Below are 24,474 nucleotides of genomic sequence, written 5' to 3'. Positions count from 1 at the left end.
TTCAGTCAATGTTTTGCTCGTTACCTCTTCCAATTACTGTCCTTATCTCGATTTTCTCGTGCCCCACGTTGGGCGCCAAAAAAGACTGTGGTGGGTTGAGCCTGACTGGGGCCAGGTGCCCACCAGAGCCGCTCTCTCACTCCCCTCATTCACTAAACAGGGGAGAAAAGGCATAACGAAATGCTTGCAGGTCGAGATAAGGACAGGGAGAGATCACTCACTAATTGTCGTCACGAGCAAAACAGACCAAACTTAGAGAGGGAATTCATCTAATTTATTACTAGGCAAAACAGAGTAGAGGAATGAGAAAATAAAATCAACTCTTAAAACACTTCCCCCCACCCCTCCCATCTTCCCGGGCTCAACTTCACTCCCGGCTTCAACCTTCCCCCCCTCAGCGGCACAGGGGGACGGGGAATGGGGGTTACGGTCAGTTCATCTCACGGTGTTTCTGCCGCTTCTTCATCCTCAGGGGGAGGACTCCTCTCATCGTTCCCCTGCTCCAGCATGGAGTCCCTCTCACGGGGTGCAGACCTTCAGGAGCAAACTGCTCCAGCGTGGGGTCCCCCACGGGGCCACAAGTCCTGCCAGCAAACCTGCCCTGGCGTGGGCTCCCCTCTTCACGGGTCCACCGGTCCGGCCTGGAACTTGCTCCAGCGTGGGCTTCCCACGGGCCGCAGCCTCCTTCAGGTGCCTCCACCTGCTCCGGCGTGGGGTCCTCCACGGGCTGCAGGTGGAATCGCTACACCCCCTCATCCTTCCTCCATGGGCTGCAGGGGGACAGCCTGCTTCACCATGGCCTTCACCACGGGCTGCAGGGGGATCTCTGCTCCGGCGCCTGGAGCTCCTCCTCCCCCTCCATCTGCACTGACCTTGGTGTCTGCAGAGTTTCTTACATCTTCTCACTCCTCTCTCCGGCTGCAAAAGCTCTCTCTCTCTAAGTGTTTTTCCCCTTCTTAAATATGTTATCACAGAGGCGCTGATTGGCTTGGCCTTGGCCAGCGGCGGGCCCATCTTGGAGCCGGCTGGCATTGGCTCTATCAGACACAGGGGGAGCTTCTAGCAGCTTCTCACAGAAGCCACCCCTGTAGCCCCCCCGCTACCAAAACCTTGCCACGCAAACCCAACACAGACACTCAGCACCCAGTATGATCTTGTTCCCACAAAGGAAGTCTCATCATCCAGTTGACCGTACCAACAAACTGCAGAATTTTGGGTTTGCATCATTCATCAAGCCTGTGAAGCCAGTGAAGAGGCTGTGGGGTTTGTGCATGAGGTAGCAAAAAATTATAGAAATATAGATATGTTTTAATGACTACAAGGTTGTTGTATTGAAGCTCGCCAAAATTCATAGCTGCAATATGAATCTTCTAAAATAATGCTTCTGGATATTCCTTTCATTTAAATAAACTCTGTAATTGCCTTCAACCCTCTTGCTATTTTCAAGTCTCATACATCCATGCAGCATTGCAATTTAATTGATACACTTCTTTTCTTCAACCATGATGCCTTTGTACCTTGGAGAGAAGAATAAATAAATAGACTTTAATGACACAGCCCATTAAAACCAATTTTAATGAATCCTTGCTTTCCTGATATGCAGAAAAACAACATGATGTTAAATTTGTGCATATAGCTTGTTTATCTCTTTAAGAAAATGTGCCATTTTGGTCAGTGTATGATACAGCACTGTCTGACTGATCAGCAATGTATTTTCTAGATTAAAAATATACTAATGCTTTGCAGGATATATTTATGTAAATATTTAAATAAAAATTATTTCTCTTTTTAGGTCACATTTTGGAAATCCATACTGCAAACATGATAGTCTTATCTTTATAGAATGTGAAGTTTTATATTCTCAAAATGTGTTTGAGCACTTAACTGCTTTAATTTCTTAAATGTATTTGCCCCATCTCTATGGAGCTGTCTGACCACAAATGGTATTGGCATTGTATATTGGACTTGATGAAGTAGAAAAAGGATCTGAACTCCCAGTAGTTTCAACTGGGAGAAACTGAGGCTGGATGAAAGTTCAACTATTGCTGTATTCCCTGGTTTTTACCCATTTCTCACTAAAAATGCCTATTCATCTAGCAGTCACATGATAGGTTTTACATTAAAAGACATAACGTGGCAAAGTACTAAAAAGTAAGGAAAGATGGGAAGGACAGAATATGCTAGCTTGGCTGCATCAGGAGACCAAAGAACTAAATTGTTTTTAAAAGAAAACCCTGTACAAGTGCGAACAGTGGCAGTTAAAGATGAATGTAAAGGAACAGCAGCAGTGTGCAGTGATGAAACAGCTAGGCTGTGTCCCAACTCCACCAAGTGAATTCTGCTGGCACCAGAAAAGCGTCTAAATATGTTGAAATTAAAAGAAGAGAAACATCACAGGTCATGCGAGAAGAGTAGAATGCTTTCTACTTCAGATGTCACAAAAAAAGGTGGTTGTAATGAAATGTTCAATTAAATTACTTCAGTGAATGACTCTCAGCACTCAAGGAAAGGAAAACAACAGAAGATTATGTGACAAAACGGAGAAATGGTCATCATTCACTAAAATGCAAAAAAGTAAAGCTATTCTCAAAGTTACACTGCGGGATAAGGAACGTTTGTATAAAACAGGAATGAACTGAGTAACACTGTAGTTAGTTGAAAAAGATCAGAGCTTGACCTGATGCAAGCAAAGTCAGTCAGCAGTGGGATACTCTTCCCTAAAATGGGGCCAGATGCTGGAAAAGAGAATAGCGGTTGTTATGAAGAGGATTGTTACCAATTCCTGCTGCAGCCACTTAAGAGAATGACAAGAGATAATCAGCTTAATTTGACACAAAGGAAATTTACTTTAGGTGTTGAGAACAATTTTGTAAGTATTAGAGCCTATAAATTACTGGAATAGCTCTTAGGAATTTTGTGAATTTTCCCTCACTGGAGACTGAAAGGAAGAAATTAGACAAAGACATTTGGTGTATTTCATGCTGCTTCATTAGACAAGGGTGGACTAGATAATGACTCCCAAATTGTTGTATCTGTGATGGTGTCTTGACCCTACAATTACCTGAATTTTCTTCCCACAGAGGACTCCAGTATAACCAGGACGACAAGAGCATACGTTAGGCAATACACACTTGCCTCCAAACAGACACTTCTGGTTGCACACAGCTAAAATAAGAGAGGTACATAGGTGGCTTTATTCAGGAAAACAAGTTGGTGAAGGAAAAGCGACTGCTATCTCTACATACTTAGTCTGCCTACTTACAGGAGCTGAGAACTTGGTAGGTATTTTCACAGGGAACTACCCCCTTCACAGTCATGTGGAGCCAACGATGCTTGTATGTCTATCTCATCCCCCTTATGCTTTGATGCAGATTTAATATGGGAACATGCTGAAGGCATGAATGAAACTGAGGTAGGGACATGAGTAAGGTGGTTTTTAACGCATCCTATTTCAAGCTATTACAACGGCCTCAGGGCTGTTGCAGCAGCGTACAGGGTTAGAGCAAGCCGCTGGGTACTGCCGTGGTCCCAGACTACTGTCATATTCTGGAGGGATTCAGAACAGGCAGAGGAATCTCTGCTCTTTATCCTGCCTTCGAGACAGATTTGGGTTAAAATACAACCACGGTGTAGGACTTGTAGGCACTATGTACTGCTGAACCATTCTTAATTGTGCTCAGGCAAGAGGTTTCATGTCACATCATTCTTACGTGTTTGACACTGGATTCCTTCCCACTGTGGAGGACAATGACACGTACTGGGTCCAATACACTCCCCACCGTTCTTACATTCTTGAAGACAGATTGCTGCACAGACATCATCACAAAGTTTTGTTATATCCCAAATGATTACTTTTACTTATTATTTACATTTCAGGATGTCCAGGAGAGGCTGAGTGCTTTCCCTACACAAGAGTCACATCATCTTCACTGAAAATCCATCTAAGATCAACAGGATACTAAAGAAGACAGTCAACTAGAAACAAAAAGCCCCTACAGCTAAAGCACACATTGAGATGTTCTGATGCATCACAGATTGCTACAAAAGCCTGAAATACTGAATTAAGTCAGCACTGATAAATAGCTTTGGTTTTTCCAGATTTACCTTTCTAAAATCCACACCTTAGTGAGAAACCTTTTGTCTATTGTGCAATTTAACACACAGTGAATCAACTCATGAAAATTTGATCCAAAGTTATTTTCTACTACCTATTTTTCTACACATTCATCCCTGCTTATTAAGCCATAATCTAAACCACTATTATTTCTCATTTGTTAACTGACTAGTTGATAATCGAATCTCTCTTAGACAGTGTCCAAGAATATCTCACCCCTGTCAATATGGGTAATATTCTTTTCAATACAACTTGCCAATAATTACAGAAAGTAACCCAGGGAAAATTGTTTTTCCTCCATGCCATTAGAGAGCTCATTGGCCATATCGATATCTGAGCCTCGGGTGGGTACTATGGTAGACACTGACACTTTATCTAATGGATTTCTACCACCCACCCTCATGCTGATTTTCATGCAGACTGTGCTTCTATCCACACTGCCACATTTTATTTATGCACCATCAATATCTTCATTAAGACACAATGTGACCCACAGCTGTGCTACCATCACAGTCCTATGTCCACCTTTCCTAAAGAGCTTGTGCCCGCTGCCTCTTCTATCCCAATCATTTCCCACTCTTTTTCTGCAGTTTTCCAGTCTTTCACTGTACTTCTTTTTCTATCATATCTGCTTTTATGTCCTACAGCACAAATTGAAATTCTTTCACTTCATTGACTCAGCTCTGCAGAAATACAGATGTTTCTTATATAGACAAGAATTAAGAAAGAAACAAATATTATTTGCTACACAACAATTTAAAATATAATTTTGATCTCATGATTTAGCCTAAGAACTGCATGGTATTTGTCCTCCATCCTAAATTTTGCTGCCAAATTATAGACAATTATTTTTTCAATGTGCGTATATTCTTGAGTTCTTTGGCAATATCTTCATAGTACTTGTATGGACAGAGTTGTCCTTTAATCATATATTACTTTTAAGGTATGGGTCTTCTGTTAACTGCAAGATACTTACGAGTGTTACATCTTTTTCCTCTCCATCCTGAAGGACAAGAGCAAATGTTTGGCCCTACGCACCTTCCTCCGTTCATGCACCTTGGCTCACAGACACCTTAAAATCAAAACCATCTGCTGTTTAATACATTTAACTGATTACAGAATAATTTATTGGTTACTTTTGGATCCTGGAAGGATTTTGACAGTTCCTTACTTTTTTCACATCTTCTGCCTGTGTACCCATCAGGACAAGTACAGACATTGTTTCTCATGCAATGACCACCATTCTTACAAGGTGGGCTGCAGACAGCTAAAAGATATAAACAGGAGGAAAAGGCTGTAGTTTGCATTTTGTTTGACTTAGTGATATATTTCTAGGAAACAAGAATGCAACACTAAAATTCTGACAGCTTATATAGGCATACAGCACTATCAGGCCTGTCTCATAAAAATCATATTAACGTGGATTGGTGCATACATCAATAGTAAAGACAAAATCAGATAAAAAGGGGTCAAGGTTGGCAACTGTATGCCTACGTGAATAACCAGACTACATAATATACAATGGAACTGGTTGAACACTGCTCAAAAGTTGAGTGGAAGACAAGGCAAATGTTGAGTCTCCCTTCTCCTTGGACATTCACTGAATTGGCCATAAAATCTAAAACATAATGTAATCTCTGTTTTGCACCATTTCTCAGGTACATGACTTGATTGTGAATTTTGTGTCTTAAGATAATGTTTTCTCACAGATCTCCTCATAATGGGGGAAAAAGAAAAAAAAAAAAATTACCATTCTGACACTGGGCACCAAAGAATCCATGTGGACAGAGGCAAACATCTGGCTTAATACAGGAACCACCATTGAGACACACAGGATCACACACCGCTGCAGAAACAGGGGCAGGAAGAGTGGGAAGCACGACATCCAGAAAAAGTCTATACAATATGTGCTTCTGTTGCAAGGACAGGAATCAAGCACTAAGATAACTGCAGGCAACACATAAAATCTTTACCCAAAGTTTTAGGATCAGTATTAGACTTTCTAGAGGTGCCACCGGCAGCAGAACTAACGTAGAAAACAAGAGGGAGCGTGGGGGCTCTGCGGCAGTAAGCAGCTGCCCATCGCTCCTCTCTGAGCCATGCGGTTCCAAATTTCAAACTATGGGAGGTCCTTCAGACAGTCTCCCAGGAACATGGAAGCTGCAGGAGTGTTACCTGTACTGCATGTAGGTCCGTACCACCCAGGTTTACACTGGCAGATGTCTGGAGTAAGACATTCACCACCATTTTCACAGTGTCTGTTGCAAACCACTACCATCCAAGAAGTTGGGCAAAAAACAAAGGAGAGAGGAGAGAAAGAAGTCACAAATTATGCTCGATTCATTTTTCAGTTCTTTCCCAAATATTAACACTGGAAATAACATACAATTCCACTAGCTGAAGAGGAATTGCTGAATAGATTAATCCAGTCTCAAAGCCAGAAAAAGCTAGCACCAGACTGTAAAGGTAAATAAAATATCTTTTCATGTAATTATCCACGGTCTGGTTATATTTAGTGTTAAAAATCTAGAAAATTTCAAATAAATTCTAAAATAACCCGGGAAATTCAATACTAAGAGACAAATGGACCATGTTACGTGAGGGATTTGATGAACTCCATGAAAGTTCACTCAAGTGTTTTCTATCACTTCAGCAAGTGCAGCTCCATGCATAGAGTGACGTGAGACTAACAAGCAAAGACACGAAAATCTCATGGCTGTGGAAAACCATGAATCACTCCTTCAGGACAACATCTCATTCTCTTCAGTATTGCTTAACAAAGAGCTGCATTTTTTTTGTGTCACAATTGAAACTAGAACAAGAAAAACTGAGAATGAAGAGTCCTGGAATTTGAGGAGGAGATGAACAAAGGACTTCCTCCGTGCAGGGTCAATAATGCAGTGGCACACTCAGGTGAATGACATATAAACAGCATGTCTAAATTTGGACTCTCTGAATGATAAAAATTACCGGTATGAAATCTACCCAAAATTTGGAGTTGCCAAATTGCAGCATGTAGAATTTGATACGTAAAAAACAATTTACATGAGTCTAACTAATTTAAATTTTTCAGCTATGATCACAGAAAATTTTCCAATTTTCATGCCAGGTTAAAAAACAAACAAACAAACAATTGATTCTGAATTCAGTTTTCCTGTATCCCAGTTTTTCTGACTCGCCAGTCACTGATACCAACTTCTGAATGTACCCCAATGTCTAATCAATTTAAGATGATAGAAGTTAAAAGGCTATAAGGACATATAAAACATCTGTGTACATTCTGAAGGTAGTATCATGTGCACAACGCACTCAACATTTCCACATTTGTGAATCATAATAACAAATAATGAACTATTTACGATTTTTATAGTATGTTTTCAAAGTTACGTACAAATACTATCTAAATAATGTTCGAAAAGCCCAAGTATGTGAGCCATCCAAGAGGCACAGGTATTATGTCATTTGCTAGCATTAGACAGAGTGCATCAAAAATTTAAACCATAATTTGCTTTCTTGCTCCTGAAGAACAGGAGGAATGTTCTGTATTCTTCCCTTATGCTTTTTTGCTTACTTGTATCACATCTTGGTCCCACAAAACCATACGGGCAGGTGCAGAGATTTCTGGCCAAGCATGTGCCTCCATTTTGACAGGGTGGTTTACAATGTGCTGCAGATAAAGAATTATGTTGTTCAAGAAACCACCTCTAAAAAGATGCATAGATTGGTTATGCTTTAGAAAAAGGGAAATGTTAATAATTGACAGTGAGCAAAGAACTGGAAATAAAATAAGGAGATGTATGCAATACCTTTTGACAAGAATTAGTAACAAGAACAACTTAATTCCAACAGAGTACACAGAGTCCCAACAGTGGTGGTCACTCTGAAGAAAAGAAATCTGAGACAATTTCCAGACAGGACTTCCCACTCTTTGGGAGTGTTTAGCTTAGAGGCATCTACATTCACTCATGAACACCTCTACTTATTGTGAAAGCTACATTTAGGAATAGGCTATTAAAGCAACATTTACAGTATATGTTACTCAGAGTTCTGTTAAAGGAAAATGAACTCACCTCTTTGCTGTCAGAATGAGCAATGATGGAAATTATTTACATCATCCTTTGGGTATTTATGGATTCAAAAGCAAAAAATATTCTATTTACCTTCCTCACAAGTGGAGCCACTGTATCCTGGTAGACATTCACAGACATTGGGCTTAATGCACTTCCCATGGTTTTTGCAATCAGGTCTGCATACAGCTGTGCAGAAAATCAACAGTGACCTTCAAATCATTAATTTGTGGTTATGAGTTAGCACAGGCTAAATCAAAGTGCCATACTCACCGGTCTGACAATTATAACCAGCATAACCAGGCTTGCATTTGCAAATATTGGGTGCCACACACTCCATATTGTTGCCACACATTTGTCTACATCTTGCTGAAAGGCAATGAAGAAAACAAAGAAAGGAATAATTAGAGAAAGGAATAATGCTCCAGGTGCATGGAGCTCCACCTGGGGATGGATGAGGAGCCGACCGAGAGCCTACGGGTCAGGATTAAAGGGAGGGCTGGGGCAGGGGACATCATAGCGGGGGTCTGCTACAGGCCACCTGACCAGGGGGACTGAGCAGATGAAGCCCTCTATAGGCAGATAGCAGCAGCCTCATGTTCACAAACCCTGGTCCTTATGGGGGCCTTCAACCACCCTGACATCTGTTGGAGGGACAATGCAGCAGAGCACAAGAAATCCAGCAAGTTCCTGGAATGTGTCGATGACAACTTCCTGCTCTAAGTGACAAAGGAGCCCACAAGGAGAGGTGCCATGCTGGACCTTATTCTCACCAATAAGGAGGGCCTGGTAGGGGATGTCAAGCTCAAGGGCAGCCTTGGCTGCAGTGACCATGAAATGGTGGAGCTCAAGATCCTCAGGGCAGTGAGGAGGGCACACAGCAAGCTCAATACCCTGGACTTCAGCAGAGCAGACTTTGACCTCTTCAGGGATCTGCTTGGTAGAATACCATGTGACAAAGCCCTGGAAGGAAGAGGGACCCAGGACAGCTGGCTAATATTCAAGGGTCACCTCCTCCAAGCTCAGGAGTGAAGCATCCAAACAAAGAGGAAGTCAAGCAAAAACACCAAGAGGCCCCCATGGATGAACAAGCAGCTCCTGGACAAAGTCAAACAAAAAAAGGAAGCCTACAGAGGGTGGAAGCAAGGGCAGGTAGCCTGGAAGGAATACAGAGAAACTGTCTGAGCAGCCAGGGACCAGGCTAGGAAAGCCAAAGCCCTGATAGAAATTAGTCTGGCCAGGGATGTTAAGGACAACAAGATAAGCTTCTGTAGGTATGTTAGTGAGAAAAGGAGGACGAGGGAAAATGTGGGTCCCCTCCGGAATGAAACGGGTGACCTGGTTACCCAGGATACGGAGAAGGCTGAGGTACTCAACGACTTGTTTGCCTCAGTCTTCACTGGCAAGTGCTTGAGCCACACTGCCCATGCCACAGAAGGCAGGGACTGGGAAAATGTAGAACCACCCACTGCAGGAGAAGATCAGGTTCGAGAATATCTAAGGAACCTGAAGGTGCACAAGTCCATGGGACCTGATGAGATGCATCTGCAGGTCTTGAGGGAACTGGCGGATGAAGTGGCTAGGCCACTCCCCATCATATTTGAGAAGTCCTGGCAGTCCGGCAAAGTTCCCGCCGACTGGAAAAGGGGAAACTTAACCCCCATTTTTAAGAAGGGAAAAAAGGAAGACCCAGGGAACTACGGGCTGGTCAGTCTCACCTCCCTTCCTAGCAAGATTATGGAGCAGATCCTCCTGGAGACTATGCTCAGGTACCTGGAAAATAAGGAGGTGATTGGTGACAGCCAACATGGCTTCACTAGGGGCAAATCATGCCTGAGAAATTTGGTGGCCTTCTATAATGGGGTTACAGTGTTGGTGGATAAGGGAAGGGCAACTAACATCATCTACCTGGACTTGTGCAAGGCATCTGACACTGTCCCGCACGACATCCTTGTCTCTAAATTGGAGAGACATGGATTTGATGGATGGACCACTCGGTGGATAAGGAATTGGCTGGATGGTCGCGCTCAAAGAGTTGTGGTCAGTGGCTCAATGTCCAAGTGGAGAACAGTGATGAGTGGCGTTCCTCAGGGGTCGGTACTGGGACCGACACTGTTCAACATCTTTGTCGGCGACATGGACAGTGGGATCGAGTGCACCCTCAGCAAGTTTGCCGACGACACCAAGCTGCGTGGTGTGGTCGACACGCTGGAGGGAAGGGATGCCATCCAGAGGGACCTTGACAGGCTGGAGAGGTGGGCCCGTGCGAACCACATGAAGTTCAACAAGGCCAAGTGCAAGGTCCTACACATGGGTCAGAGCAATCCCAAGCACACCTACAGGCTGCATGGGGAATGGATTGAAAGCAGCCCTGAGGAGAAGCACTTGGGGGTACTGATTGATGAGAAGCTCAACATGAGCCGGCAATGTGCGCTTGCAGCCCAGAAAGCCAACTGTGTCCTGGGCTGCATCAAAAGAGGTGTGATCACCAGGTCGAGGGAGGTGATCCTGCCCCTCTACTCCGCTCTTGTGAGACCCCACCTAGAGTACTGCGTCCAGCTCTGGGGCCCCAGTACAGGAGAGACATTGAGCTGTTGGAGAGAGTCCAGAGGAGGGCCGTGAAGCTGATCAGAGGGCTGGAGCACCTCTCCTGTGAGGACACACTGAGAGAGTTGGGATTGTTCAGCCTGGAGAAAAGGCGGCTCCGGGGAGATCTAATTGCGGCTTACCAGTACTTGAAGGGGCCTACAGGAAAGATGGTGAGGGACTGTTTATCAGGGAGTGTAGTGACAGGACAAGGGGTAATGGGTTTAAGCTGAAGGAGGGTTGATTTAGATTAGGTGTTAGAAAGAAATTCTTTACTGTTAGAGTGGTGAGATACTGGAACAGGTTGCCCAGAGAGGTTGTGGAGGCCCCATCCCTGAAAGTGTTCAAGACCAGGTTGGGTGGGGCTTTGGCCAACATGGTCTAGTGGAGGGTGTCCCTGCCTGCAGCAGGGGGGTTGGAACTAGATGATCTTTAAGGCCCCTTCCAACCCAAACCATTCTATGATTCTATGAAAATGAAAATTGCATTTCAGCACAACTGTGTCTTGCCTAACATAATGAACAGATCACACAGAATCCATTAGGTCCCTGCCCATAATTGGGGAGCCTGAGGCACATCAGAAAATTATTTTTAAGTGCATCCATACTAAAAGCCTGTAGGCTATGCCAATATTAATAATGGAAATGAGAAAATTCAATACTCTGTGCGTTTCAATGATCACACAGTAACAATGCACTTTCAAGTTATAACAAAGTCACGAGATTCTTTTCTGCAAAGCATTTAGTGAAGTTATTTGTAATACCTCTGCAAGTGAAGCCATCTCCATAATAACCATAAGGACAACGACCGCACTTGATACTTCCATCCTGACTTGGCTCGCAAGGTACACCAGGAAAACAGGGTAAATCAGCACAGGTTACTGCTTTAGGAATCACTATTTCACTCAGTTCTTCAGGAAACATTTTTGGTGGGACAGTGACTTCAACAAGGACAAAAGGTAAAGAACTTGCTTTATGCTTGGCTAATAGGTGCTGAACTCTGTGAGCATTTCCACCTTTGAATACTTTGCTTGGCAAAGGAAGCCCTTTGCTTATATTTGTTCTGCTGCTAGGAGAAGTCTTCCTGCTGGTCTCAAAGTAGCTGTAGGCCTCAACTTGTGCCCTTGTTTTCTTCCCAGGTGATACACCATGGGACCCTGAAGATGCAGTCATCACAGCATACACTGAAGAACTCTCTTCCATGTTAGCAAGGTGACCGCTGATGGTGCTGAGAGCACGAGCAATGTTTCCAGTAATAGCAGGTTGTACAGAAGCACTTCTCTGAGAATTAAGTGACTTCCAAGCAGCGATTGTTCTTACTGTGGATGCTGGTGGAGTGCTGCTACTGACCATTTCTGTAGAAATAAATCTCTCGGGGACATCTGTAGAACTGGGAATATAGCTTGAGCTGCTTAAAACCTTCTCAAAGGATGATTGTTGAAAACCTACAGCATGTTAAAAAGAAAGGGGGGAAAAAGTACAGGAATATTAAGAGATTATTTTTTTTTTCTTTCTGAGGGTGGGGACTGTCTTCTGAACAGAAAAACGTACAGCCCATTCATTCATTCTGTGCTTCAGGAAGTCTCTCTATGTGCAGTACATCAGAATGTATGCAGTAGAACCTAACTCCTAACTGGCAGAACTGGAGAAGATCAAGGTATTCTGGCTACATCCTTCCTCACCATGGCCATTTCATGGCTGGAAGATAAGGAGAAAGAACCATATATATGAGGCAAACAGCAGAGAAGAGATTTTCCCATACTTGGTCAATAAACAGCTTTACTGCCAGAGAGCAAATTACCAGCTCCATATACTGCTTCCAACTAGATAACTAAAACAGAGTTTAAAGAAAAGATACTGCTTATGGTTCACTGGTGTATCTAAGTGCTAGTAATACACCTAGAGTCTAGAGGCAGGTATTTAATCAGAAGTATGTACATGCTTATACTTACTGATATACCATGGACAATATTTTAGGTGAATAATCCAGTACCCTGTGGCAAAAGTATTACCATGTTTTACTCTCCAAACTTTTTTATCAACTTTCTTAAAGCTTCTGCATGGGTTTTATTAGTAGGATGTTTCATGTGTTTTTATAAACAACAGAGACTGACTCAGCCTCCTCCTTGAAAGGAGTGCAAAGTGCACGAAAAGTTCTTGATATTCTGCCCAGGAAAAGCAGATGGTCTGGTGGGTTGTGGGTGTGCTGTAATCCCAGAATGGCAGAATGCTGTATAGGGGGTCTTAGCATTATGGGGCAGAAGAGGAATGAAACTGGAGGAGATTATCCAACCTAACTCAAGCTCTGTCCCTAATCTCATTTAGAACGGTACTAGAAAGTGATCTACAAAGGGTTAAACTTTACTGAATCTTATTACAGAGTGCTTTCTCCCACCGCTGAAAAGCAAACCATTTGCAGCCGATGAAGAATTATCCAGCACAGGCAGTGGAGTGAGAGAGTTTTCCTCCTCCCCCACTAACAACTTGGAGATAAAGGGAAAAGACACATGAGAATTTCCTGCAAAGCAAGCCCCAGCAGGCACAGAGCTGGAAATGCCAGCAACAGCATTTACGCAGTTTTGGAATTAAGGCACTCACCTGCCATATCCTTCACCTTTCCTTTGAGTTAAAGTAGGAAAATGGCATTCAACATAATGCCATAAACTTGTGCTTATCTCATATAACAGATGTCCCTATCCCCATGTTACCTATTTTATGTCAGTGGTTAGTCACGAAACCAAAAGGCAACAGTAAGAATGTCATACATCACGCTGTCAATAAAATGACTTGACTGACCTAAGGGATTTGTTTATATTGACATTTCAGTCTCAGTTTTTCAGATCAGAATACAACCCCAGTACTGAATTAAATTAAGCCAAACTGAAAAATTAAAGTGAATAACATAAAACTGACTAGGACCTTTATTTGCCAGCTATATTTTTATCAGTATGTGAATCAGAAATTCAATTTTCTTCATGAAAAAATCACCTTTATTCCCTCCAACTTCTCCTGTGGAATCCCTTCTTTCAACATTAGTGTCTTCAGAGCTTTCTAAAAACAAAAGATGTGAAGGCATATTAGTAGTTACTTTTGTTTCAGCTGCAAATAAATTACAAACAGAGCTAAAGTTTTAGTACATAAAAATAGTAACTCAAAATTCAGAAAGCAAATAAAGAGTAAAAAATGTTTCTTAAGTTTTCAATAGAGTATTTTAAAGATACGAGTTATTCAGTAATTGCATTGTAAATAAATGTTTGGGCATCTTATCTGACAAGTGCCTTGATTTGGGTAAATAGTTCTATGTTAAGCAATCCAACAGAAAAAATATTTTGTCAATAATTGCTTGTATTATGAAAATAATGCAGAAAAAATACATTTTGCTGTATTCTACTCTGATATAAAAGAATTGGGGTATTTTGTATCTATTTTTTCTAGTCACCTGAAAAACTGTTTTACAACTATATGACCCAGTGCAGTCTGACATTGTCACCGAGATTCTGTCCCAGCCATCAACAGTCAGAAACACAGTCCTGTTTTGCTGACTACTGAAAAGAGTTTAAGTTACTGTTAGAAACACGAAGCACAACCAAAGATATTTTATCTGAATGACAATAGGATAATAGCATTCTTCTGAAAAACCAAATAATTTTACCGTAACATGACTTCCCATCTCCTTGCAGATTATTTGGGCATGGACCACAATAGTAAGAACCAAAAGTATTGAAGCAAAATACTCCAGGGAAGCAAGGAGTGGACACACATTCATCTACGTCATCTTGACAATTTTTACCTGCATTGGAATACAGATTTTTTTTTTTTTGTTATACTATCACGTCACTAGACTTTGACAGTGTGTTTATAAAAGATAAAAGTAGAACGTATGCAGGTGGTTAAATACAAAAAGGGCATCTATCAAGTGCAATGAAGTATTTCAGTACATCTAATAAGTACAGCTGACTAGCTTTGCTGTTCACATTATATCAAGTATATTGCTTATTGTGGAATATGGAGAAGATGGGCTGTAGGGACTATATGTTTATCTGCAGGCATAGGAGGAATCACACTGTAACCAAACTCATCATTCCTATGTTTCACCATGTTGCTGAGTTTACCTCTGAGGAGGAAAACAATGGAAATTTGCTCTCGTAATATAAACCACCATTGTATTCATGCAAGAAAAATCTTGAAGTAATAAAACTTTATCACAAGACCATAAAATTTCTTCACACTCTAACAGTAAACTATTTACAGTCAAAAATTAAAAAAAAAGTAGACATAAAATTAGAAATTCCTATTTATCACTAAACGTGATAAATGTGTGTAAATAAAGTAGCAATTTACCTTGAAGTTCAGGTGGACATTCACAGTAATAGCTGTTTATTCCATCCACACATCTGCCAATACCACAATGGTTAAGTTTACAGTCATCAGTATTCACTTGACAGAGATCACCTTCAAATCCAGCCACACACACACAAAGATATCTTCCACTTCCAGGTGGGAAATTAATGTTTGTCACACATGAGCCATTATTTAGGCAATCACATGATTTTACACTGACCTACAAGACATGCCCAATAAGAGTTTTCTTTTTTTTTAAATGAACTATCAAGGAATTTTGTAATTAGATATCTTAAACATCTCACTAGTATGTATCTTTTTACTGTAATATTCATTACCTCTATTTTAACCCTAGTCTTTGCATTGCAGTCATCTGTCATAGAAAATGTTAATTTATGGGGATTCATTGACACAGCTTTCCACAAAAGGAGACCTGACGGGGAAAGACTGGCACCTTCTGGACCAGAATCCAATGTGAAATGAATAGCAGAGCCTTCTGGATCTGAAGCCAAAAACTGATATACAAAATCTTCTCCATAAAAAGTCTGTAGCATACCCTGAAAAGTTTCAAGCACTGGAGGCTGGTTGTCTGCAATAAAGGAGATATTTACTCTTTTAAGCAAAAGTTGCAATACACTTACAAAAATTAGAAAGGAGCATATATTGCTGTTAAGGAAATCACATGTAATTATTTCTTTTAAATTCTAAACCATCACTTGAATAGCACAGGAAAAGCACATTATAACTGTAACAATGTAACCAAGACCTTACTCATATTACACAAGAGCTTGCAAAGATGCATTGCATCCATACATAGAAAGAACTCAGAATTTATTGAATTTAAACACTGTATTTTAACAGTACAGAGATAGTGTGCAGATGAAAGTACAGGAAGCCATGAAACTCAGATGTGATTGGTGTTTCCTTTAAGAAATGAATAGACATTGTTAAGCAATACTTAGGAATAGGCTGCAGTGACTATCTTGGCAAAACTGAGCATGAGGTGATGGAACAAGTCATTCACTCACTGTTCCTTCAGAATGATTTCAACCACACAGCTTACTCACTGGCAAATCTTAGTCTATTTAGATGCCTGCACGATTGAGCTTTAACCTATTTGCCAGTAGTAACTAGATTTCTAGAGATATCAGTTGAAAACTAATGAACAATCCCGTGCACCAGGACAAGTTCTGTGAAAGACAGAAGCAGAAACACTGGGGAGAGTGTAAGTTTTGAAGTTGGGACATAGGAAGGTGATTAAGATTGGGATTACAGTGAAGTGACTGCTCCAAGCAGGAACCCATCCACTGTGGCAGAAACCATGAAGGGAGAAGAAGCTGTAATCAGTGTCTCAGCAGTTAGATTCTGACACCCTGTTCCTAATGTCATCCACTATGGAGAAGAGGTTTTGCTTCTTGGTTTTGGGGAATTGCCTTTGCTTTACATTCTTCTCCCATTTCTGACTTTGGCAACATTGAATTCCAGTCCGTGACTGTAACATGAAAATCCCTTGACTCCCTGACCACTGGATGAGTTTCATTTTATTCATTTCATTCAGGTTTTATTTTTTTTGGAATAGGTATAGCTACCTTGGCTTTCAGTACAAGTTGGAACTAGAAATAGATTCAGCAAGACAGGCACCAGAAGTCCTATTCATACAGGACCCTTCCCAATCCAGGCAGAGTCTTGCCAGCACATTAACCCATGAAAACACTGATGGAATACTCGTATTGAAGATGTTATGGACTTGGGTTGATGAAGCAGGCTGAATGGCTACTAGCAAAGCCCCAAGAGACACTGCATTTGGTGAAGAGACCAATATGATTTGTATATCTAAAGACCAAGATCTAAGCCAAAAAAGCTACAACTTCTAAGCTAGAACTTTGTACTATGGAGAAGGAAAATGAAGAATCTAGACTCCAGTCATCTTTTCTTAGTGTGGTTCCTAACTAGACTGAAGCATGACAGCCTTGGATATACTTTCAAGTATTTGTTTAGGCCATGTATCTATGCCATCAATGTGGATTATGTCCAAATATTAAGTGGCTAATAAATACAATATGCCATTTAATTCAGTTTGTGTTCTCCTCTTGTTTGGTATCAGAGTCATTTGTTAGAAAATAGCTTTATTCCTAAATGTTGAAGACCAACATTTGTGGATGTAGCTGCACCAACTATCAAAAGACTTCAAAGTGCCAATTAGGCTGAGAGTTGTTAATTTTCATTAGTTATTTATAAGGGCTATGGGAGATCAGGGCAAGAAAAAAAGAAAAAAAAAAGTCTGACTTTTACATGTATGGTCTGGAAAACAAAATAGCATTTTCAGAAATTAGGAGAAATGTCAGATGAAAACCAAGATCAAACTACAAGCTAAAGTAGTGGGTACTAGCTTTAAATGAAACACTTTAACTAGTTAAACTTAAAACTATTCACTATTTCCATAAATTTGGAAAACTTAGTAGATTTTCAACTTGCTATTTAAAAAAAAAAAAAATTAAAACTTACTTTCAACAACTGACCAAGTTAACTTTGATATGTCAGGTCTGCAGAGTAAGCAAGGGCTGGTGGGATTTGTGTCACCTTCACCATAACAGAGTCCATCTATGTTGCATGTTTTTTCCTTTTAGAGAAATGACAATGATGTGATTCATTAAATTTTGGTTATCAAACAATAAAAGTATAGATGAATTTGTAAAGTGTTAAATAAAATCTAATCTATTCTGCACTTTCACTAGACAACTAAGGTTGTTTTTAAATCTAAACAACTGATAGCATGTTTGGGTTTATTTGGTAATTATATGAAGTGCTTTTGGTTTGATTTCTTTTAATTCAAAATTGCCTCATCCCAGCTTCTCTTTCTGTGTTTATAATTTCTGTGCATGGAAAATCCCTGTTGGAAACAAAACAGGGTATGTTTTCCTGATTTTTCTGGATTTTTTTTCTGCCTGAAAAGGTGTGTATTTTCATAATAAACATAGAGAGTAATGAAATACATACCTTTAATGTACAAAGCCCAGATTCCTGTGGTTCACATGTCTGACAGGCTCCATCATATAATATCATTGTTTTAGAGTTGCTATAAATGAATCCATCATTAGAAATCTGCAAGACGTACAGTAAAAATGGATTAACCCATACAGATATCAATGTATCACCACTGTGCACTGCTAGCATGATATTCAACTCAATGATAGACACCTACATTTAGCTGTTTAAACTCTGATAATAATCAGAAGAAATCTAATTAATCCTGCCAGTACGTCTAGGCAGATATTTGACCAACCACATGTAGGTGTCTATTTTAGGGTAAACTGAACCATGTGTAGGCTCCATGGACCTTACTGACTCAATCTGTATGACAGCTATCTACCTCACACAGGGATTTGTACATGTAGACCGGGCTCAACTCCATTTTCCCATAAATGTGTCTTATGTCATTTTAAATGCTCTTGGGTAACTGCCTGGCCTTTAACTTCTACTCTTGAAGAATGTGTGTCTCTGTAGGTTCTAGGTCATATCTACCGGTCCCCTTGCAGGAGAACACTCTCAAATGGCACTCAACACTTAGGCTTAGGTGATGAAAACAAGATCCCAAATTAAGCAAGCTGAGTTCCACCTTTAGTACCATTAAAAAAAGGACAGTATCTGTGTAATATGTTTTCATCTTAACAGGAGTATCTGAAAGTGAATATTTGAAATTTCTGAAAGTACCTTTATTTGCCACCTGGCAATGGGTTTATCATCAACCAGATCCATGACATCAGACTGCTGGCCATCATTTGGTAACTGGCAGTCGACAGTCCTAGCATTTTGGAAGGCAGCTGGCATAGTTACATGTTCTCCAGGAATCCATTGGCTATCACTATACTAAATATCAAGACAGAAAATCTGTTTTTCAGTGAAATACATTATGAAAATATTATCAGAGGGAAAAAAAAAAAGTATTGCACAGTGCTTGAACAAGTCTAATGGCTCTGGATTAGAATGCAGTGGGAAATAATAAATACCATTATTTGCACACATAGATTTCTACCTAAGCCTGCTACTGTGGAAGAAAAGCAGGTAAGTCTTTCCTGCCGCACGGCCATTTGGCACTGCACTGCCAGGGACAAACAGTTCTTCCAGCTGGAGGGTAAAGGGAGGGTTAAGCAGCAGGTGGTCCTCTAACAGCACTGATCTGCTGTATAAGTGCCTCTATCCCTCTCCATCCCTGCTCCTGGGAGAGGACAAGCTTTAGTCAAACGAACAGAAGAGGTTTTGGCAGGGCTCAGGTATCAGTCTGGGTGCTGGGAGAACACTGGCAGTTAGCCATTAAACCCTTGCACAAGCCAATAGATTACACCATTAACCCTGTAAACTTTTCTTCTAAACTGACAAGTCATCCAAGGATCCATCTTGAGAGTTCAAGGTAACAGAACAGGGATGATAATACTATTTAATACTATTTGATTGAAGTCTTGATGTGGAAGCAGGGATAAGCATACTGGAAATAAAGTTCGATGGAAGTAAGAATGCAGACTAAGAATCAAGAGAACAGCAAGATCAAAATCATTTTGATCTTGACAAAGTTTTACTGAATTGGCACGTTTTTTCAGTTAGTGGAGGCAATCGAGAGATATATTCAATCCCAGTCCTGACACAGGGAGTCATCTGCTGATAAGGCCTTTTTTTTTTTTTTACAAACAGAAAAATAACAGGAAAATAAAAACTTTTGCTGAAGAGACATACGAGCTATTTTTATTCAACTATTTTGTTTTTCTTCACCCTATACTGTTAAGGAATTCACAGGAAACATTAGTAAAATTGTAACAGTTAAATATTTCTAAATATGTCATTTTGAACACTTTTAGTACCATAACCTTTGAAATGTGATGCAGTCTATTTCTCCAGAAATCTTTTGTTATTAGCTGGAGGCAAGTTCAGATAGTTTTTTCAGAAACATATTAACCTTTCAAAAACCAATTAAAAAACTTTCAGATCTACTAGCATTCTAGCTCATCACGTTCATAGAAAAACTTACTTCTGCAGTTTAATGTAAAGAAGAAGGAACTAAAACTGTATTTTCATTTCAGGGAGGTTAAACACACTCTCATGCTTTACAAAAATCTGAGTAAATTCTGGATCTGTGTAATCATAGGTTCCTTGGCCATGTCCTACCCAAATCTCTATCAAGAGATGTGCAGCAGTCCTGCATCTGTGATATACTCCAATACAGAATTCTCTGAATCACCTCTTTTAACATCATGCATGAAACCTACATCATTCCTAACATGGCAGGAGAGCCCATGGACAATGGATTTCATTTAACCTTTCAAAAGTGAAAATATAAAAAATAAGAAATTCAGTGTGTATTAACTTTAAATTCTGCTAAAATGCCTCTTCTGTGAGATTCTGATCATTTGTTTAATCTCAAAATATGTGGGTTCTATACTGTTGCAAATCCATTGACATTTGCATAAAGTCACGATTACTCTGGCCTAAAAATTAAACAAAACAAAACAAAACCCCCAAAACATCCTTTCTTTTGTATTTTCAAGGAAAAAATTCTCAGCTTCCTCCTCAACTGCAGATAACAGCAGTAGCGTTCATTTTCTAACCTGGGTCTTGTGAGTGAGAAGATTGTCAATAAAAGTGATTAAATAGAAAGTTTTTGTAGTTAGGAGCCAAACACACCACTACAAAGGGTGTTACATCAGAATATCTTGACATGAGTTAAAACTGAGACATTTCTAACTGTGATAAGTGAACTCCCAATAATTGTCTCACTGTGAGCTTGGTCTAAAAGTCTTTTAACCTAATGGAGTGTAAACTTACTTTTGACTTTATCATTTCAAGCCAATGTGCAGATGAGTGGATACATGTTGTGTTTAAGAAATAGCTATAGCCAGCATTGCTTAATCTGCCAAAATAATTTTAGCATCTGCTGAAAATAGCTAAGGAAAACCTTTTTTTGTCTCAAGAACAAAATTTTCCCCATGAGTGGTTCCCCTTTTGCCATCTCCCCTCCACTGCCATCATCACCTCAATAAAAACAATTTTACTTTGAAGCTCTTTTTATTCTCATGTCTAACATGACATAAAAACTTGTAATTGCCAATTGTTTATTCCAGGCTAACACTTGTAAACTGCTTGTAAATTTGCCTTGAGCAAATTCTGGGTCTAAGTAGCAACAGTCTCTCTATAGAGATTCCTCTCAGTTTACAGTGCAACATTTTTAATCTCGTGTTCAAACCTGGAGTACGGAGCTGACATATATACCACTAAATAGCTGTGGTATTCTACCCCAGGGAAATGGACAACACATCAAAAATGCTTTTCTCTTTTTGTAACAGATTTACTATGTTTATAAAAGGGCTATTTTGACCATTAGATTTGAGACAGAAATCTAGTAATGTCTTTAACCTTGCTGCCCTTTTTCAGAGAAGTAGTACTTTGATTCCTCTCCATAAGCACTTAAAAAACCGAACAAGGATGTACTGGCTGTTACTAATAGGGCTGCCTTTGCCCTTTTCTGATGGATAGCTGCCGTATGCTGTTATCTCCCTCTCGGTTGCTGAACATTCCCATTATGTTTTGTATTTCTCTTATCATGGAGGAAATGGCAATCTTGGAAAGACTTGAGTGTCTGCTGCAAAGTGCTGAATGCCTTTGCTTTTAGCTTCTACTAAAGCATTGGGTTGTACCCACAGCAATGAATAATGTGTTAGACATTTCTTCCCACGTTCCCCAAGAAGTTTAAAATGTCATTGTTACTATTCAGGGAGACCTACCTGTAATTTGATAATTTCACATTTCAGATTCAGTGACTCCCTGAAGCCATGTCCAAAAGCTCTGACTGATGTGCAGTCATACTGTCGAATATCGCACAGCCCAGCATTCTCCAGCTCTGTAATTTCTGGAGCCTGGTCTTCGAAGTAGATATTAGACAATGAATGTCAGTATATTAACTCATTCATACACGTTTACATCAAGCAATACGTTTATTTCTCTATCCAACTAAGAAAACTATGTAAACAACAAAATCTGGAGCCAGTTGAAGAAGGGCATAAATAGAAATATTTTTTTATTGTTAAAATGCATCTTAACTTTAAAGCTAGGCGTTTTGTCTTCTCTTGGCACTTGAATATTATGAAGCAGAAAAAATATTCATCTGATAACAAACACTTGTGAATATGTGTTTTGCTTTTTCATCTATAGTTCTTTACATCACACTTGCAGAATAAAATCTAAATGAAACTCAGGCCCTAGTAATAGGAACTGGAAAGGTTACAGTTATGCAATAATTTATAATGGGAATTTTTTGTTTAAAGACTAAACAAAAATATCTCAGGTGGGAGTTATTTGAGGAAATAAACTGACAAAGATTAGAATACTCAAAAATAGTTTTTATGAAGCAAAATCAGTTTATTTGACTTCAAGAGGAATCAGATATTTCTATTATTCTCTTACATCTCTATTTGCTTTTAAATAAGTCACTAAAGCAAAAACACCATTGCAAAACAAAGTATTAACAGGTTTAGTTTTGAAAGGGTTTTGACTTTTGTAGTACTTTTCCTGTTTTTCCAGTGTACCTGCTTAACTGAATCTTTAATGAATGTCTTACTGAAAAAAAAACCAAACCCAAAAACCACCTGCCCAGCTCTATTTGCTGTACCTCTTTTTTTCTTCACCATCAATTCTTCTTCCACCACATCTAACAGTTAGCTTACGGAGATGTAACATCACCAAAGAGAAAGACATCCTGCTTACATTTAATAAGCAGGATCACACAGACTATAAAAAATTAGGGAATGGATGGATGTGGTAGATCTTCCCTGAAGAAGACAGCATGTGGAAACACTGCTAATCTCTTGGGGCAATACTCTGGATTGCAAACTCACCAAGTGGTAAATTTTTTAAATCTGCCATACCAGAAACTAAGTCGGTGTTTTGCCCTTTGGAAACAAGAAGGCTGAATAGAAAACAATTATGGCTGTATTAAACTGGAACTAAATTGCTGGATAATGAACAGGGCGACCATAGGGAATCCCTGTCAGAGTACAAAAGCAGGAAAGAAAGGCAGCAAAATAAGTGTATGTTGCACAAACATTGAGAACATTACTTCAGTAAATCTCATTTTTCCCCCCACTTACCAGGCATAATGCTGCAGTCGTATGAGCTGTAGCCTTGAAAACATGCACAGCCCCATTCTGTACATTCCCCATTACCATTGCAGAGACCGGGACACTTCAATGCAATAAGTAAACTTTCAACCGACTCTTCAAGTTCCTGTTGGTTGTAATTTATTTCTTCTAAAACTCTCTTCTCACATTCGTTCTCTAGAAGAGCTAAGGAAGCTTCTGCCCAACTGAGGTCATCTTTCAGCAGCAAATCTTTAACGCACATATTGATTGCATCCTCTATTCGCCGGCCAAGGAGGCCACCACAAGATCTTCCTATACTGGAATTAGTTATTGTCTGCTGGCATAGTAACAAAGCACTAGACTCGGTGAGGCCAGAAGGTGTGGGCCAAGAAGGAAGAAACTTTCGGTCTGTGTCAGTGGCATGGTCCTCTGGGAAAAAATAACTATACCCCTCCAAGTCTGTTTGGCTAAGACTTTGGAAGAGAAACACCGGATGGTATTCATAATAATTTTGGCGTTTCTCCCTACTTGTAACTGACTGACTTTTGTGAAGATGACTACTGTAAGAGTAAGAATTTCTTCTATTGCCTGAGCTTGAAGTTCCTTCTCTTTCTACACCAGTATTTCCCACTGAGGTTGCAGAGACATGTGTGTTTACTAGAGATGTTTTGTGAAGTTTTGTTTGATTATCCTCCCTCTGCAGAAGTGTAGATGAATCCATTTCTCGTGCAGATGAACGTTTCTTTAAGCCTCTGACAAGATCAACAGGACCAAGATACTCAGCAGTGACATCCAGTCCTGGTATCAAAGAAAAAAATCTACCGTTTTCACTGTTTTTACAAGACAGAGGAAGTTCTGATTTAGAAACTGTGCCTAGTTTATCCACTGATTGATATAATCCAGCATCTTCAAGTGCGCAGTCACAGAAGACTATTTTTGTAGAAGATGTTAAAGAAGCAGGCGTCTTGTCAAATAAGCTATCTCCTGGTGAAATTCTGGAGAAGAAATAAAAAGATGAAACTGTATGTGAACCTTGCCTATTTTCATTGTTTTAGTAAAGCATTAAAGTTTGTTTTGCTTTTTGTTGTTTCATACTTCTACAGCATAGAGCACAGGATCTGCAGCATACAGCTATGTTTAAGGACCCCCGTTAAATCACAAAACCATGACAGCGACTTGCAACAAAAGAATTGAGAAGAGCGGACCTTTTCTGTGTACCTTGATACTTTGTTCAAAACCTGCTC

At 40.1% G+C, this 24,474-nt stretch overlaps 1 protein-coding gene across 1 annotated transcript in view; it reads right to left on the bottom strand.

The window, feature by feature from the left end:
- Positions 1-1,145: 1,145 nt before the first annotated feature.
- VWDE (von Willebrand factor D and EGF domains) overlaps positions 1,146-24,474 on the bottom strand; it is a 43,501-nt gene continuing 20,172 nt past the window's right edge. The window contains exons 12-31 of the mRNA XM_054818306.1: positions 23,240-24,225; positions 21,878-22,014; positions 18,819-18,974; positions 18,105-18,209; positions 17,613-17,727; positions 15,446-15,696; positions 15,108-15,327; positions 14,419-14,556; positions 13,755-13,817; positions 11,531-12,211; positions 8,455-8,550; positions 8,275-8,370; positions 7,686-7,781; positions 6,290-6,385; positions 5,865-5,960; positions 5,286-5,381; positions 5,091-5,186; positions 3,711-3,806; positions 3,062-3,165; positions 1,146-1,517 (exon numbers count right to left, since the gene is read on the bottom strand). Coding sequence (XP_054674281.1) covers positions 1,497-1,517; positions 3,062-3,165; positions 3,711-3,806; positions 5,091-5,186; positions 5,286-5,381; positions 5,865-5,960; positions 6,290-6,385; positions 7,686-7,781; positions 8,275-8,370; positions 8,455-8,550; positions 11,531-12,211; positions 13,755-13,817; positions 14,419-14,556; positions 15,108-15,327; positions 15,446-15,696; positions 17,613-17,727; positions 18,105-18,209; positions 18,819-18,974; positions 21,878-22,014; positions 23,240-24,225 — 3,745 coding nt within the window. The 3' untranslated portion in view covers positions 1,146-1,496. The remainder of the gene's footprint in view (positions 1,518-3,061; positions 3,166-3,710; positions 3,807-5,090; positions 5,187-5,285; positions 5,382-5,864; positions 5,961-6,289; positions 6,386-7,685; positions 7,782-8,274; positions 8,371-8,454; positions 8,551-11,530; positions 12,212-13,754; positions 13,818-14,418; positions 14,557-15,107; positions 15,328-15,445; positions 15,697-17,612; positions 17,728-18,104; positions 18,210-18,818; positions 18,975-21,877; positions 22,015-23,239; positions 24,226-24,474) is intronic.

This window comes from Grus americana, chromosome 2 (genome assembly GCF_028858705.1).
Source record: "Grus americana isolate bGruAme1 chromosome 2, bGruAme1.mat, whole genome shotgun sequence".
In the NCBI taxonomy this organism is placed as follows: Eukaryota; Metazoa; Chordata; class Aves; order Gruiformes; family Gruidae; genus Grus; species Grus americana.
The sequence above is the reverse complement of the archived record's forward strand: the minus strand, read 5'-3'. Positions and strand labels throughout refer to the sequence as shown.